The following is an 18770-nucleotide window of genomic DNA, read 5'->3' as shown; positions in this document are numbered from 1 at the left end:
GTGATACCAAAAGAGGCAGACAACTTAACAGAAAGACCAGGGCAAGAGACAGTCAAAGAGAGCCCTGCTAAAACCACTATCATCACACTGTGGCTGTGTGCATAGGCTCAGGGAATTGATCCACATGCAGGAAACATTATAAAACTTTATTGATGATGCTAAAGATTACTTAAATACTTATAGGATAGGGAGACTCAGTATGATAAAAATGTTATCCTTCTCAAAGTGACATGGATTTAATGCAATTCAATCAAAATCCCAATGGTACTATTAGAGAAATTTGACAAGTTCAATTTAAAATTTATATGAAAAAGCAAAGGTCCAAGAACAGTCAACATACTCTGGAAGAAATATAGCAGAGGGAGGAACACTCCCAAACTCATTCTACAAGGCTACCATCACCCTGATACCAAAACCAGACAAAGATGTCACAAAGAAAGGAAACTACATGCCAATACCACTGCTGAACATATATGCAAAAATCCTCAACAAAATACTAGCAAACAGAATCCAACAGCACATTAAAAGGATCATACACTATGATCAGGTGGGGTTTATCCCAGGAATGCAAGGATTCTTCAATATACACAAATCAATCAGTGTGATAAACCATATTAACAAATTGAAGGAGAAAAACCATATGATCATCTCAATAGATGCAGAGAAAGCTTTTGACAAAATTCAACACCCATTTATGATAAAAACCCTCCAGAAAGTAGGCATAGAGGGAACTTACCTCAACATAATAAAGGCCATATATGACAAACCCACAGCCAACATCATCCTCAATGGTGAAAAACTGAAACCATTTCCTCTAAGATCAGGAACAAGACAAGGCTTTCCATTCTCACCACTATTATTCAACATAGTTTTGGAAGTTTTAGCCACAGCAATCAGAGAAGAAAAAGAAATAACAGGAATCCAAATTGGAAAAGAAGAAGTAAAGCTGTCACTGTTTGCAGATGACATGATACTATACATAGAGAATCCTAAAGGTGCTACCAGAAAAATTCTAGAGCTAATCAATGAATTTGGTAAAGTAGCAGGTTACAAAATAATGCACAGAAATCTCTTGCATTCCTATACACTAATGATGAAAAATCTGAAAGAGAAATTAAGGAAACACTCCCATTTACCACTGCAACAAAAAGAATAAAATACATAGGAATAAACCTACCTAAGAAGACAAAAGACCTGTATGCAGAAAACTATAAGACACTGAGGAAAGAAATTAAAGATGATACCAACAGATGGAGAGATATACCATGTTCTTGGATTGGAAGAATCAACATCGTGAAAATGAATATACTACCCAAAGCAATCTACAGATTCAATGCAATCCCTATCAAACTACCAATGGCATTTTTCACAGAACTAGAACAAAAAATTTCACCAATTGTATGGAGACACAAAAGACCCCAAATAAGCAAAGCAATCTTGAGAAAGAAAAACGGAGCTGGAGGAATCAGGCTCCGGGACTTCAGACTATACTACAAAGCTGCAGTAATCAAGATGGTATGGTACTGGCACAAAAACAGAAACATAGATCAATGGAACAGGATAGAAAGCCCATCAATAAACCCACACACATATGGTCACCTTATTTTTGATAAAGGAGGCAAGAATATACAATGGAGAAAAAACAACCTCTTGAATAAGTGGTGCTGGGAAAACTGGACAGCTACATGTAAAAGAATGAAATTAGAACACTCCCTAACACCATACACAAAAATAAACTCAAAATGGATTAAAGACCTAAATGTAAGGCCAGACACAATAAAACTCTTAGACGAAAACATAGGCAGAACACTCTAGGACATAGATCACAGCAAGATCCTTTTTGACCCACCTCCTGGAGAAATGGAAATAAAAATAAACAAATGGGACCTAATGAAACTTCAAAGCTTTTGCACAGCAAAGGAAACCATAAACAAGACGAAAAGACAACCCTCAGAATGGGAGAAAATATTTGCAAATGAAGCAACGGACAAAGGATTAATCTCCAAAATTTACAAGCAGTTCATGCAGCTCAATATCAAAAAAACAAACAACCCAATCCAAAAATGGGCTGGAGACCTAAACAGGCATTTCTCCAAAGAAGATATACAGATTGCCAACAAACACATGAAAGGATGCTCAACATCACTAATCATTAGAGAAATGCAAATCAAAACTACAATGAGGGGGCTTCCCTGGTGGCGCAGTGGTTCGGAGTCCGCCTGCCAATGCAGGGGACACGGGTTTGTGCCCCAGTCCAGGAAGATCCCACATGCCGCGGAGCGGCTAGGCCCGTGAGCCATGGGCGTTCGGAGCCTGTGCTCCGCAACGGGAGAGGCCACAACAGTGAGAGGCCCTCGTGCTGCAAAAAAAAAAAAAAAAAAAAAAGAGGAAAAGAAATTTCAATACCATTTTAATAAAGTTCAAAATCAACCACAACTAAACAATATATTGTTTAGAGATCCGTACACGTGTGATAAAATATTTACAAGAGAATGAGAAACAAAATAAGGTGGTCATTACCAAACTAATGGCAGAGGCAGGAGAATAGGTTAGAGGAGGAATTTAGAGATTGATGTGATCGGTGTTGGTCATGTTCTGGTTCCTACACAGGTAGAAGGTACATTCGTGTTTGTATTCCTGCTATGCTTTTTACTCAGACATGTTACGTAAGTTTTCCTGTAATGCATATTACATAAAATTTTTTTTTTACAAAAGATCAATATCAGGAAAGTTGAGTGAGTTGAACCGCATCTACAGACAGAAAGCCCTTGTGTTTTTTGGATATCTCTCCTTAAAGAATAAGAATAGCATGACATGCAATCAGAGAAATAGTGAAAGGTACAAAATACTACTTGATAGCTAGCTCCTGAGAGAAGCTAGGAGATGGTGTGTACACACAAGACCAAGTCAACCAAATAATCAATTAAGTATACATAAAGCCGATACAGTACTTTCTGCTAAGTACTGTGCTAGATTGTGGTGGTGCTGGGGAGATGTTTAGAAGAGCTTCTCAAGAGTGGCTGCAGAAGACTGTCAGCGATACAACGAGAGCCACACATGAAGCACCGTATTATGTGGGTACAGACTGTAAGAGAATTAGTCCAGTCTGCTTCTCAGTAAACCCTCTTTAGATCCTCTTTCCCCGTGAGGGTGGTTTGAGGTTAGGAATTTTTCCTCCTTAGCTGTAAAACTTGACTTCTGTCACTCTAGGATTACTTTAAAGGATAGGGACAGTAAGGGTAATATCGATTTGTATAAGCTAGCCTCACGTTGACCTAAAATCCTTCTTGGGCTCACAGGGCACTTGAGATGTAAACTTCTCTACTGAAATTAAACACGTCCATCTTACTCCTCTAAGACCAAACGCGGCAACGCAGGGGCAGTTAACATCGCGCGGTATTGGGCGGACCCGGCTGGAGGTGGAGCTGCCGGGGCCGGATATAACGTCACGGGGCCGGATATCACGGAGGGTGTGTGCGTCCTGTCGTAGGGGGCGGGGCTCAGAGCCAGGTTTCCTCGGCTACCATCGGCTGGTGGACCGCGCGTGGCGTCCTAGCTTTGCAGCTATGGGGGCTACTGCAGGTTTGAAGGCAGACTGCGAGGCGCTGCTCAGCCGCTTCCAGGAGATGGACAGCGTGCGCTTCGAGGACTTCACCGACCTCTGGAGGAGTATGAAGTTCGGGACCATCTTCTGGTGGGTGTTTCTTGTCCACTACCCGCCTGCCTCCCCGCTCAGAGGCGGCGTGACAGGTTTCTTCCTTCCCCTTCGCTTCGCCGCACCTGGGAAGGGCTGAGAAAAGCGGCAGTCTCTGAACACTGCCTCCATCTCCCCTGAGCTCTCACTTGTACTTGGCCGCGCGCTTCCCCTGGGCGATTTCGTTGGCTTGGGTTCCTTCCATTTGCGGCCTCCTCCCGAATACGTATACCTCTACTTGGCCGCCCTTCTAAACTCTTCCACTGCTTCTAAGCACCTCCACTGCTTCACCCGGACCTAGGTCACCATCTTTTGCCCTCCTCTAGTCTCGTTTTCTTAGAACTCCATGTTTAAAAACAAAAACAAACACACAAGCAAAGACAAAACCCTGCATGATAGATTTCATTTTTCACACAACCGCCGAAGTTCTAAAGTGCAAATTTGCTCACGTCACATCCTTGCTTTCCACTCTTCAGTGGTTTCCATTGCCCTTGGGGTGCAGCTCAAATTCCCTAACATGGCTGGCAAGACCTTTCGTGACTGGCCTCTGCCCATCGCTGCAGCTTCATCTACAGTCCACTCCATGCACTCGCTTTCTTGCTGCAGCGTCTGCACGCGGCCCTCCACAGGCGTTTCCTCAGCCTAGAGCTTTACCTCCAGCTCCCTTTGCCTGGGTACCTTATTCTTCACTCAGGTTTAAGCCCACATGACAGTTCCTCAGGGAAGGCTTCCTTTGCCCTTCTAGACTAAATAAGGTGTTCATGCTCTCTTTCTCTTTTAGCACTTTGTGCTTATTTTATCGCTTGACATTTTTTTTTTTTTGCGGTACGCGGGCCTCTTACTGTTGTGGTCTCTCTCGTTGTGGAGCACAGGCTCCGGACGCGCAGGCTCAGCGGCCATGGCTCACGGGCCCAGCCGCTCCGCGGCATGTGGGATCTTTCCAGACCGGGGCATGAACCCGTGTCCCCTGCATCGGCAAGCGGACTCTCAACCCCTGCGCCACCAGGGAAGACCTGTCTCTTGACTTAACCACATTTTATTATAAGTGTGTAGTTCAGAAGGCAGTATAGTGTAGTGGTTAAGGGCATAGATAATGGAGTCCAACTGCCTGAATTTGATCAGAGTCCACTAACTGTGATTATATGGTAAGTGCACTCTAAGTGCTCAATAAATATTCACTGTTATTATTATTTTTAAATTTACTTTCCACTAGATTGAGCTCTGTGAGGACAGTGACTGGATGAATCTGGTATTTCATTAGCATAATACTTACAATATTGAAAAGACTAAATAATTGACTGAATGAATGAGTCCTTGTGATTAAAACTCTGTGTTTTGCTGAATAAAATGTAAACGTTCTCTCTTTTCTCTTAGTTGATGTAAAATAACTACCTGTGTAGTTTGTACATTGTAGGGGATGGAGAATGGAGAACTGTTCGTTGTACAGTTAATGAAAGGGGAGGAACTAATTTTTTTTAATGGTAGTAAATGTAATGCATTTATAGCTGTATTTAATCCATAGAACAACTCTGAGATCAGTAATTATCCTTGTTTTATAGATGAGGAAATTGAGGTTTAAGAAGGTTAAGTAATTTCTCCATGATCACGCAACTAGGTGGTAGAGTAGATATTGAAACCAGTGTGTCTTACTGTTTCTGAAACCCATGATCTTTCACTGTATCCCTCTTGGGAAAAGTGGTAGTTTAGAATCAATTTTCAGGGGTTACCCCAATTCTTTCTTTTTTTTAAAAAATATATTTATTTATTTATTTTTGGCTGCTTTGGGTCTTCATTACTATGTGCAGGCTTTAGTTGCGGTGAGCGGGGGCTAATCTTCATTGCGGTGCGCGGGCTTCTCATTGTGTTGGCATCTCTTGTTGTGGAGCATGGGCTCTAGGCACGCGGGCTTCAGTAGTTGTGGCACGTGGGCTCAGTAGTTGTGGCACGTGGGCTCTAGAGCGCAGGCTCAGTAGTTGTGGTGCATGGGCTTAGTTGCTCCACGGCATGTGGGATCTTCCCGGACCAGGGATCGAACCCCTGTCCCCTGCATTGGCAGACGCATTCTTAACCAGTACGCCACCAGAGAAGCCCCCTACCATGGTTATTTTATATATTAAATATTTTAAATTATTAACCAGTGATAATTTATAACCCCACTCCTTTTGCTCCCAGTTCAGCAATAAATTTGATGCTTTAGGAAGATGCATCATGTTTACCTAGTGTCTCAGTGTAAGAAGCACAGCAGAAAATTAGGTCTTCGTGCTTAAATCATGAAAGGATCAGCTGTGGAATGCCCATCCACTTTCTAGCAGCTGCTATTTAAACAAGTATATACCTCTTCTGTTATTTTTTTTCACAGCCATAATATATTTTCTCTTTGTTTTCTAGTGGTAGAATGAGAAATTTAGAAAAGAACGCGTTTACAAAGGAAGCTTTGGCTTTGGCTTGGAGATATTTTTTACCTCCATACACCTTCCAAATCAGAGTTTGTGCTTTGTATCTGCTGTATGGATTATATAACACCCAACTGTGTCAACCAAAACAAAAGGTAATATTCGGTGAGTTGTTTTCTTCCAGCAGAAATATGAAACAGGTACAATATTTTCACAACCAACTGATTTAAATAGAAATGCCAGTGCTTCAAAATTATAATACATTTGTGAAAAAAGATTTACTAACAACTTTTTTATTCCTCTTGTTTGCAGATTAGAGTTGCCGTGAAGGATTGGGATGAAATTTTAAAATTTCAGCAAGATTTGATAAATGCACAACATTTTGATGCAGCTTATATTTTTAGGAAGCTACGACTAGACAGAGCATTTCACTTTACAGCAATGCCTACATTGGTATGTTATCTAAAATAGATTGTTTCTCAAAATGAGAAATTATGCTTTATTGTCCATAAAGTACCTAAGTCTCCAGAAAGTGGAAAGACTATTATATAGTTTCCAATACTCGAAGAAAGCCTTCTTAAAATAGGAAACAGTGTTGGGGATTCCTGGCAGTCCATTGGTTAGGACCCCGCACTCTCACTGCCGAGGGCTTGGGTTCAATCCCTGGTCGGTGAACTAAAATCCCACAAGTTGCGTTATTTCAAAAGTCTAACAGTCTTTGAAACATGGATTATTTAATAAATATATACTTAGAGCTGCTTTTTTTTTCATCCATGTTTACTGATAGACAGTTTTTGCTGCTGGCTTACTTATTTCAGTACTTAAAATATATCTTATAAAAGACATCTATTTTAAAGACATTCATTATTATTTAGCTGTCATACAGAATGAAGAAAAAAATTCAACGACCTGAAGTTACTGAAGACTTTAAGGACCCAAGTGATCATGTAATGAAACTTATCACTTCAGATGTACTAGAGGTAAATTTGTTCTTACGTTCCTGAATTTTTTTAAAAAATTGTTTTATTAACTACATATTGAGGTTATACCTTCATCTACTGGATACTGAAAACTTTTCTAATGCTTTTAACCAATCATAGAATGCTATTACTTTCTCTAAAGTGTCAGGAATGTTACATCCTAAATATATCAAAATTTCTGGAATAAATCTTGAAACACAGTGAGAAACAGAAAGATGTAGAAGACTTGTCTTGGACTAAGGATATTTAGATTCAAATACTGAAACCACCATTTGTATTTGACTTTAGATAGGTCATAAAACAAGAATTTAGTGACATTTTTTTTTTAATAATATGTGTTCATTTCCTAAGTTCCTTTTTACAATGCTTGTGTAAAAACCCACCACTGGGGCTTCCCTGGTGGCGCAGTGGTTGAGAGTCTGCCTGCCGATGCAGGGGACACGGGTTCGTGCCCTGGTCTGGGAAGATCCCATATGCCGCAGAGCGGCTGGGCCCATGAGCCATGGCCTCCGAGTCTGCGCGTCCGGAGCCTGTGCTCCGCAACGGGAGAGGCCACAACAGTGAGAGGCCCGCGTACCACAAAAAAAAAAAAAAAAAAAAAAAAAAAAAAAAAAAACCCACCACTGAAAACAGTGAAGCTATTTTGGTGAAACGAAAATTTGAAGTCAAGAATAATGGATAACATGCCGCGGAGCAACTAAGCCTGTGTGCCACAACTAGTGAGCCTGCGCTCTAGAGCCCACAAGCCACAACTACGGAGCCCAAATGCCACAAATACTGAAGCCTGCGCGCCTATAGCCTGTGCTCCGCAACAAGAGAAGCAACGACAATGAGAAGCTTGCGCACAGCGATGAAAAGTAGCCCCCGCTCATCACAACTAGAGAAAGCCTGCACACAGCAACGAAGACCTAACAGAGCCATAAATAAATAAATACATTTAAAAAAAAAAAAGAATAATGGATAAGGGGTACGGTCTTAAAACAGCTTTTCCATCTAATATATTTTGGTATTTTATTCGAGTTGTGCGGTGTTGAGAAAAATCTTCTTTTGCATTGATAAGTAGTGATACAGAGTTTTACCTGAGAGGGAATGTTGCCCTGAGGTTAAAACAAAACCTCACTAAAGGGCTGCAGCCTTCTGATCAGTGATCCATTCTCTTTTCAAAAGAATGGATTCATACGTACACAGAGAGTGCGCAGAGCGAGCACGAGCAGGTGGGGGCCTTAGTCATGTGTTTTTCATTTCTTTGAGCCTTAGTTTCCCCCTCTTTAATATTAGGATTGCAACCCTTATTTCATCCAGTTGTAAGAATCGAGACCAACTTGTACCTGAAGAGTGCTGAGTGTGGCCTATAGCACATAGTAGATTCTTCTTAGTAAATGTTACTGCTTTTCCCCTGAGCCCTGTTCAGTCTTTTCCTATATCAGGAATGAAAGAGGGATCAGATCTTTGATTTGCTCAAATGTTTCTCTGTGTTCTGGGTGCTGCCGTGTTTTAATAACTTCAGCCATTAGGTTGCATCTATGATTTTCTAATTCAGATAGCAAATTGATTTTTGAAAGTGCTCTGGGTCTGCTCTGTATACTGACTTTATTTTTGAGCAAGAATTGCTAATCTGGGGTCCATGGATGGCCTTGAAAGGTTCATGGATCCCTTTCCCCCCTAAATTGTATTGAAAATTATTATACGTATGGATGCTTGGTTAGGGTGAGGTACTCTATCCTTAGATTTGCAAAGGTATTCATGTCCCCCAAAATGGTAAGAATTACTCAGTTAGAGGGAAATTGTTTGCTAAATATCTAAAGACGTGGTATAGTGCAGGAGCTCTACAAGATGTTTTGTGTATATTATTTTACTCCTTAACATCTCTGCAAATTAGGTGTTTTAAACAATTTAAAATTTTTTGTTAATTTTTTTTTAAAGTAGGTGTTTTTATCCCTGATTTAAAGTTGAGGAAACTGAGGCACAGAGACATTAAGTTAGGAAGTGATGGAGCTAAGGTTCTGTATGGCTGCAGTGCCTATTTGTTGGATAGCAAAGGCCTTGTCTGAGCTGGGACTGGGGTTGGAAATATATCATTTGCAGACATCTCGTGAAGTATAACAAGAATTAGGATCTTTGCCCTCTAGCAGCTGAGCAAGAAAGAGGTGGGAGAAGATTATGTAGAAAAATAAATGTGAGAAAAGAACTTTGTGTAATAGAGGGAATTTGTATTTTGTCTTTTTGGCAGAGGGGAATCATTTAGAAGTTTTAGAGATTGGAGAGACTTAGAGTGTATATTTAGGTTTGGGGTAAGGAGCCAGTTAGAAGGAGGGTTTGTGTAGAAGAGAAGCAGCACAGTCCCTGCTGTGAGGTGGTGGGTCTGTGACCAAGAGCCTGGTGGAGAGATTAGCCTTGAGCAGGAGAAGGTACTTCTTCCTTTGAAACCTTAGGGAAGGAGGTGAAAATGGATTCCTATAATTGGTTGTGAAGAAGAGAAGTAGAAGGCAAACAGACCCGATAGCCTGAACTTTAAGAGGCCTCCTGCCAGAACCAAGAACTGAGAAAGTTTGGAATAGCCGTCGTGGAGAGTGAAAGATGCTGGGATACCAGAAAGGATTTGCCAAGAAGTACTGATATAAATTATAAAGAGAGAGGCAGAGAGTGTTCTATAACAGTAAGATGTTGTTCTTATCAGTATTCTCCCAATGAAAAGAAGATGATTTGAACCCAGTTGGTTGTAATTTTTGATTGTTGACTAATTTAGTGGTAGAATGTTAATTTTTTTCAACATACATTGCTAAACTTTTTTTTTTCTTCATTTTAAGCTCTTTTACTACAATGTGTTGAGGTAAAGATTCCTCTGTTAAATAAATTGTATATGTCGGCAAGCAGGTATGGGAGATTTTAGAGAACAGAGCTGGGGTGATGTGCAAAGCCATATCTTTTAGGGTGATTTGAGAGGAGGGTCAGAAGGGCAAGGCTATGAAATGCCTATTCCTAGAAGCTTCTGAGAATGGAGTAGTCTGTGTGAAGTCATCCTGACTTTATCTGGCATCTTTATCTTTGGTAGCCTTTTCCTTCAATACCTGTGTTGGCTTTATTTGTCCTGTCCTAGCATAGCCCATGACCCATTTTCACTGATAATCCCTAAATTTAATACTTTTCTATTTTCCTTCTACTGCCTACAAATGCTATTAAGTCTTCATGTCAGCATACTTGAATTCTGGTCATGATTCTGCCGCTCATTAGTTCTCTTTTGTGGTTAAGGAGGTATAATAAAACAAGAGAATAGGATATTGAATGAAATTATCTGATTTTTTTTAAAAATTGAGGTATAATTGATATAACATTATATTAGTTTCAGGTGTATAACATAAGGATTTGATATTTGTATATATTGCCAAATGATGACCACAGTAAATCTAGTCAACATCCATCACCATACATAATTACAATTTTTTTAAGGCATCTGCCTTCTAATTCCAACTCTGCTACTTAAATATGACGTTTAGCAAATCATTTCACTTTTGAATCTGTTTCTTCATTTATATTTACAATTATATTAATGGCATTACATGTTCAGTATTCACCATGTGCCAGGAACTATGCTGAATGTTTTTTGTATGTTATCTCACCAATCATCATAATAACCCTGCAGAAGAGATAGTATTTTCCCAGTTTTAAAAACAAGGAAACTGAGGGACTTCGTTGGCAGTCCAGTGGTTAAGACTCCGCACTTCCACTGCAGGGGGCGCGAGTTCGATCCCTGGTCGGGGAACTAGGATCCCACATGCTGTGTGGCATGGCCATAAGAATAAATAAATAAATAAAAATTAAAACAAGGAAACTGAGGATCAAGAAGTTGAGTAATTTGCATAAAGTAAGACACAGACACTGGATTTGAATGTCCAGGTGTGTAAAGCTCCAAAGCCCATACACTGTCTTTTATTTCTTAATCCTTTGATTTTGTATAGTGGTTTACATCATACAGAATACTTCCACTTGTATAAGCTCACTTAATACTTTTATAGTGCATTAGGCGTCGTTACTTCATTTTGTACAAATGTGGAACGTGATTCTTAGACTGAGGGATTTGCTCAAGGCCACAATCTAGCAGGTGCCGGAATTCAGGCTCAAAACCAGGTCCAGCTAGTGGTCTTTGCCCTGTATTGTAGTGCATGTAAAATAATGGGAATATAGCACATTGTACCGTGTAAAAAGTTAGGGGCTTCCCATGTCTGGACACTCTTCCCCCTTGAAGATCTTGCATATGTGAGCACTCGCCACTCCTGAACAGTTTTGAATTGCTTGAACAGATATCGATGGAGTCCGTCAAAATCTCCTAGAAAGGCACTGAGTAGCCTATCTTGGGGATGACTCAGAGGTTGTTGACCATCTGTGATGGATAGTTCTCTGCTGGTCTGTGAGCCAAGTCCCAGTGTTGGTTTTATGTGATTCTTAAGTCCGCCTGCCGTATTTATGCTACCTTTCTCTTTACCCTGTATACCTGCCCATTTGTCTGGAGTTTCCTGGGGGAGGAAGGTCTAATAAATGATGCCTCAAATGGTGTCATAAATCACTATTTCATTTAATCTTGAATCTTATCACTGAGGTAATGAGGAAGCTTATGGGGACAGGCACAGAGCTTTGAGATTCGTGAACGTCAGCCCATCTCTGTGGAGGATTGGGAGAGAGTCATTAGGTAGGAATTTCCAGCTGAGCATAAAGAACTGTGTAAATGTCCTTCATGTGACAATATGAAATAAAAATGTGATCTTAGTTATCAGGAGTAATACTTGAAGGTATGCTATACTATAAATCATTTTTGTTACATCTAGGAATGCAATCTTATATTTACTAGTCTCTCGCCATTGTTTCTGCATACAGTGTGTATTGCCTAATGTTTGTTGAGTTGAACTCAATGATTCCATACTTCTGGAAAGCAGACTCTTCATTAATAATGTTGTACTAGTTTGCATAATTATATCATTTTCAATATACTGTAGTATGTTATTCCTTCTCAACTCTGTCACTTTGGAAGGTGATTTTATTTTGTTATGGTTTTGCCTTTAAGATTCTCCTTGAAAATTGAATTAAAGGACTCATCGTTTCACTTTTAGGAAATGCTGAATGTTCATGACCATTATCAGAGAATGAAACATATAATTTCAGCTGATAGATCCAATCCAGACAAAGCCCTCAGCTTGATAAAGGATGATTTTTTTGACAATATCAAGAACATAGTTTTGGAGCATCAGCAATGGCACAAAGACAGAAAGGTTTGTAACTGTTTGATATGTCACCTTTGCATTTGCATCATACGTGACTGGCTATACGTGACTGAGAGGCAGCCTTGCTTAGTGGCTACCTCTTGTGAAGCTAAGATCTCGAGTGCTTTACTTTTTTAGTATCAGCTTTGCCAGTTATTAGCCATGTGATCTTATTTAATCTTACAAATGGATTTTATATGTAATTATATAGCATATTATTAAATAATTATAATTAATAATTGTAATTATATAATATATAGCTAAATAATATCCATTATACACTCACACGTACACTATGTAGTATACATAATTATAGAGGAATAAATAATCTTGGTGTACCATGGATTTATTACAATCTTTATAATTTAGCATTCTCCAGATGTTACACATTGGCAGTCTTTGGGCCAAAGCCTGCACATACTTTTTTCTTCTTTGCATAACATTGTTCCTAATATTTAAAAAATTTGAATTAATTACCAACATTTAAATATCTGTGGACTTAACTTAAAATTCCAGACATCCAACTTCTGTTAAAAGTGAGAGGTTTGGTAACTGGTCCTACTTTGCTGCATGGCAGTGGACAGCTAGACTTGAGTGATGGCTTCTCCCATTGTGACAGAGCATGTGTTTTCTGTTTCTCACGTGCTCTACCTGCCTTCCTTTATCCATTTACAAATCGCATCAACACAAGTCTTCCATTTAGTTTTCTGATCCAAATACTCATGCTAGAACTGCCCATATTCCACATTAGCCTTTTCAGCTAGAGAAACTTTTTTACTCCGGAAACCTGAAGACCGGCCTTGCTAAATTTACTTTTGAAACCACTACTCCATCTAATTTTACTAAATACTTCTAGGAAAAAATAAGTAATTTCTGATTACTTACTATGTGTTTGATAATGTGTTAGTGTTTTCACAAATGCTAGATAGGCATTATTATCTTATATAGCATTATTCAGAGAGATTCGTTGCTACTTTTGGATTATATAAAGGGAGATGGCTCAAAACTCAATTTTAGAAAAGATAAATAAGGAAAGTGGTGAGATAACGGCCTTGGGAAGAAGGAAATAATTTGCTTCCTCTCCGGACATTTATTTTAATGAGAGCACATTTTAGGATGTTTGAATATTTTAAGTGCTACAAATGGGTTGCACAAATGACCTAGGCACTTAACGTAAACATCTATTGTAGTGCTGTCTTTTAACAACTCTCTTTAATGAGCATTACTAAGACCTTTGAAAACCTGAAGGAAAGGAGAATAAACCAGCTTTCTCACTACCAAATAAAGTGCATGTCATCTTTCATTAGTGAGGAGGATTTAGGTATTTTCTTGATGAATTTTGTAACTCTTCTTTAACCTAACCACGATCTTAATGTCAGGTGGTGAACCATGTTTTGATACTGTGAAATATTCTTTTAGTTTTTTAGTAATTAAAGTAAATGATTTTCATTGGTCTGAAATTGATTTTCAGTTAATTTTTAGCTGGTTTGAATTGTAAATGTGTAAATATAACTTTTTTGATCTTTCAGAATCTATCCTCAAAATTGAAAGCTAAAGATGGAGAAGAAAAGAGTGAAGGAAATTCACAACAGTCAGAGGTCAGAAAAATTCACTATATGATTGCTTATGGGGCAATAGTTTGGTTAGCTTCTTTTCATTTTATGTGTGGCTGTGATTCTGTATATTAACCATAATGTCCCATGGTCAGTATTCTAATACATATCTCAGAAAATTCTGTAACATGGGTTCTATGAAGGGCTAGCCTGTTCTCTGCTGGAAACCTTGTGAAAGACCACATCAGTTATAGATTGGGAGTGGGATGTTCACAGTTTTCAGCAGGGAGAGGGAAGGATGGTGGTGGAAGGTGTCCTCAGTCCTGACAGGGGCAGAGTAAGGCTTTTGTAATACTATGTCTTTTCGGCCTTTCAGCCAGTGTGGAGCACAAGCTACTATTTACTGCCTTCTGTCTCCAGAGTTTTCATCCATCTTAGTGCATGAGGCAAGGAGCCATCTTTGGGCATAGGAAGATGAGGAGGGAATGGCCTGGTCACCAGGAATTTCATTCATATCCTCCTTAAATCCTGAATGAAAGCAATCCACAGCCATGGGGATGTTATCATGGCACCTGTTAGAAAGTAGTGCATGTTTATATGCCTTTACTTAATATATGTCCAATAAATGTTAGTTCCTTTTACCCTGCCTTCTGTCTCAAATCTTATTTCTGATAAAAAAAATACTTGGGAATTCATAATTTCACTCAGTGTTTGTGTGTTTTAACTTTTTCCCTTTCCTGTTTATTTTTACTTCCAGAGAAGTGAAAGGGCAGAATCATTAGCGAAAATAAAATCAAGGGCCTTTTCAGTTTTTGTTGAGGTAAGTTATTTCTTTAATAAGGTAATTTAGAAATTTATGTGATGCTTTTTTAGTCGTTTTAATTTTTTCATCAAAGTAACACTTGTGCATAGTTTTAACTAATAATACTGTAAAGTTTATATAATCCAGCAGTCTCCTGCTCTACCACTTCCTGCCCCTGTACTTCTGATCTCAAGAGGCAACCATCTTCACCTTTTTCTCTCTCTCTTTTTTTTTGTGGTACGCGGGCCTCTCACTGTTGTGGCCTCTCCCGTTGCGGAGCACAGGTTCCGTGCGCAGGCTCAGCGGCCATGGCTCACGTGCCCAGCCGCTCCGTGGCATGTGGGATCTTCCCGGACCGGGGCACGAACCTGTGTCCCCTGCATCGGCAGGTGGACTCTCAACCACTGCGCCACCAGGGAAGCCCCAGAGAGATTTCTTAAACTTTATCTTCTGAGTCATTATATTGAATTTTTATTATTTCTGCTGATATTTTTTGATTACTAAGATTTTTTTTCTTGTTCTCTGAATCTTTTCTTACTTAAAAAATGTGTTCTTTATCTTTTTGTTTTTCTGGATGCAATATGCTTATCTGCTTGAGGATGTTATTTAGTTTTTTGAAGTTTCCTCCTTTTTCCCCAGAGTTTTTATTTTTGTTTATTCCATTCTCTGTCATTCATTTTGTTGGCTTTTTTCAAACGTTTGAAGATCCTCAGGTCATTAAGAGTGGTCATGTGGAGATATAGCTTTTTAGCCTCCATGCTTTTCTTGGATCTAGTCATTTTTACCAGAGAGCAGGCTTCCATTCCCTTGCCTGGGGGAGGAAAGTGGTAAATAAGCCCAGCTGCCAATGTTTTGGGTGCCTACAGAGAATCTGCCAACAGGCTCACAGTTCCTTCTGGAGGCTTCACTCAACCCACCTATTTCTAGTAAGAGGCTTTATCCGCTTCTTAGCTATACTGGTCTCCTCGAGCCTCAGCTTCTCTGGTTTAGACTCTCCAGAGAGCAAGCCTCCTGTTTTCTACAGGAAGAGGTCAGTTGTTCACCTTTGAGGCTGCTAAATGGGCTACTATTCCCTATGTAGATTTTTCATATATCTACCCATTTTTTTAGTCCCACTTCTGATGACCCCAATTCCTGATCCACTTGGACCAGCTTTCCTTGTAGACTTCCTCAATACAGGCAATTAGATTTCAGCTTTCTGCATTCTAAGTCAGCCATCACTTTTACACTTCCAAAATTTTGTTGATTTGTTTACAGCCGCATTGTTTCCTATTATCTCCGTTTTGTGAGTTTATTCATTTTTATTCCTTTCCTCTCATTTTAGTGGGGTTTCAGGAAGGAGCACCAATAAGCTCGTATTTTTTTCTGTTTTTTTTTTTTATGAATCTAAAAATGACTTTATTCTGTGGGAAACTACTATCCTTCTCTGGTTGTAGAAATAAAAAGGAATAAATGAAAAAATTAAAAGTGACTATAGATTAGTTAAGTGTTATATATTTGCTGTACTACAGCAAATTGAGTACAAAATATTGTTGAATGAAAGCATCAAGGACAATAAATTATTCCAAATTCATTTAAACCAGAACTATTTCCATATTATATAAGCTAATTGTTGTTTAATGTATTTCTTAAGACATTGTGAAATACTTTAAAAAATTATTAAACAATTAAATTATAATCCCCATAAATTGTTATGAGTGTGTTATTGCATAGTTGTAGTTTTTTAAATTATTGAGGTATAATTAACATACAGTGCATGGTAGCTTTTAAACTGTTGTTAATACCTGCACCACATATATGACATTCATTGAAAACTCCTGTAGTCAGGGCTCTGCTTAAGCAAATAAGGGAATTTATTGACTGATGTAACTAAAAAGTCCTTGGACTGTCCCTCCGTTTCTCACCTCTTATGTTGCTTTCATTGCCTTCAAGTGCGATTCGTGACAACTCCAGCCTTGCATGTTCCCAGCTTTAGGTTCAGTGGAAAGGGAGAATTTTCCTTTCTCATAGTTAAACAAAATTCTAAAATTGAGTTATATCAGCTATGACACACATCACACACCCACCCCTGAACAAATCATGGTGGCCCTGGGAATGTGAAACTCATTTTGACTAGATCGGGGCCACATGGCCATACGTAGAGCCAGGCATAAAGTAGTTCCATTTGAAGTACATGGTGCTAACTAAGGAAAATAAAATGTTGTTAGAAGAAAAGAATAGGTTATCAGGTGGTAAAAATGGTGGTACTTGTCCTTTACACCTCCATTTCCCAGCCATGCAACTGCAACAGTTTAACCCAGCAAGGATATTTTAACTCCGTTTGGGCAGATGAGGATGACAGCTGCAGGGAACTCTTCCTGTTGTAAAGCTAAAAGAGTATATACATGTAACAGGTATTAACCAAGCTAGTATCATGGTAAAGTACTTTATGACAATATTTCTGTGAATCTTTCGTCATCTTTGTTTGTCTGTTTTGTTGTTCCCTAAATCACCTGTCAGTTGGGTTCATTTTGCGATTCATTGTAATTAATTGGATTTGCAACTATTTAGGCATCCAAGTCAAGAAGGCATCGTCAGGTCAAACTTGATTCTTCTGACTCTGATTCTGCATCTAGTCAAGGACAAACCAAAGCAACTAGGAAAAGAATAAACAAAGAGACATTGAAACCAGCAGGAGGGAAGATGTCTTCCAGAAACAGAGGTAACTTTTTGAGACTTAAAAAAGGGAAAACAGGTCTTATTTACAACCTCCTCTCACCATGTTTTCTTTATTAAAAAGGATTACTTGTTTAAAAACCTTGTGAGATTTAATATTAAAAATAAATTATCTTAGATTCTTGGAATCTTACTACTGTAAGGGACTCTAGGAGTCATCAAATTCATCATTTCATAGATGATGAAATTTAGGCCCATACAGGTTAAATAACTTGTCCAAAGTGATATAGTTAGATAGTTATAGAATCAATCCAGAATTATACGGAGCATACTTTATTAGTAATTTTTGTGTGTGAATCAAACTTATGTGTAGAATAAGGTATGATAAGTAATACATTCTATAAACTGTATTTTCCATTCACTTCACTAGCTAAGCTGAACCTGCTTTTCTCTTGAAATAGTTTATCTATAAAATTACTTTTGGTATTTGGTTTTTTAAAAAAATGACTATATACTCAAAAAGTTTAATTTTTAAGCATTGCACAAATAGTATATGTTCACCATACATAAAGTTGGAATCTGATTAACAGGCTCAGGTGGAAAAAAAGGAGCATTAGAAACATAGTAAATATTTAGTGCCTAATATAAGAAACGCAGAGCCACTGTAGCAGTATATGAAGATATGTTATAGCCTTGTAACATATTTTTTTCCTATATTGAGGCAGCGGAGGGAGAACTGAAGTTAAATACCTTTAATACAGTCCAGATATGATCAGTTCCGTAACTTAATGCTTGAAGTGCATTGAGAATTCAGAGGAGGAGATACCACATTTGTTAAGGATAATCAAGAAATACTTCAGAAGGAGAATGTTTTTAGTTTTCTTTACACAGCTAGCAGATATTGTGAAGAGAACTGTTAGACTAATCTCACTTATAAGTATTAGTGAAAAAATTCTAAGTTTTATGTATCAAAAGAATCTCAGATATAAAACAACTTGACTGTACATTCATTCTGAGATGCAGGGATGTTGCAGTTAGGAATCTATCAATATAATTTGCCATATAAATAGGTTAAAGGGGAAAATGTGAATTCATTTTAATAGTTACCCAAGAACACATTTGATAAAATCCAGCATCCATTCTTGATTTAAAAAAATATCCTCCAGATGTAGGGAGTCAGCACACTTTCTGTAAAGGGCCAGATAGTAAATGTTTTAGGTCCAAGTGGAACTTTCATATATTTCTGGTGGGAATACAGAAAGGTATAGTCACTCTGGAAAACTGGCAGTTTCTAATAAAGTTAAACATATACTTACTAAATAACACAGCAGTCCTACTCCTTGTTATTTACCCAAGAGAGATGAAAACTTATATTCACACAAAAATTTCTATGCAAAAGTTTATAGCAGTGTTATTCATAATTGCGAAAAATTGCAGTCAG

At 38.5% G+C, this 18770-nt stretch overlaps 1 protein-coding gene across 1 annotated transcript in view; it reads left to right on the top strand.

The window, feature by feature from the left end:
- Positions 1-3533: 3533 nt before the first annotated feature.
- SNAPC1 (small nuclear RNA activating complex polypeptide 1) overlaps positions 3534-18770 on the top strand; it is a 26589-nt gene continuing 11352 nt past the window's right edge. Inside the window, exons 1-8 of the mRNA XM_079914273.1 lie at positions 3534-3694; positions 6083-6242; positions 6400-6540; positions 6963-7067; positions 12170-12328; positions 13849-13917; positions 14630-14692; positions 17225-17375. Coding sequence (XP_079770399.1) covers positions 3567-3694; positions 6083-6242; positions 6400-6540; positions 6963-7067; positions 12170-12328; positions 13849-13917; positions 14630-14692; positions 17225-17375 — 976 coding nt within the window. The 5' untranslated portion in view covers positions 3534-3566. The remainder of the gene's footprint in view (positions 3695-6082; positions 6243-6399; positions 6541-6962; positions 7068-12169; positions 12329-13848; positions 13918-14629; positions 14693-17224; positions 17376-18770) is intronic.

This window comes from Stenella coeruleoalba, assembly GCF_951394435.1.
Source record: "Stenella coeruleoalba genome assembly, chromosome: 2".
Classification (NCBI taxonomy): domain Eukaryota; kingdom Metazoa; phylum Chordata; class Mammalia; order Artiodactyla; family Delphinidae; genus Stenella; species Stenella coeruleoalba.
This window is presented reverse-complemented; position numbering and strand designations above follow the sequence as displayed.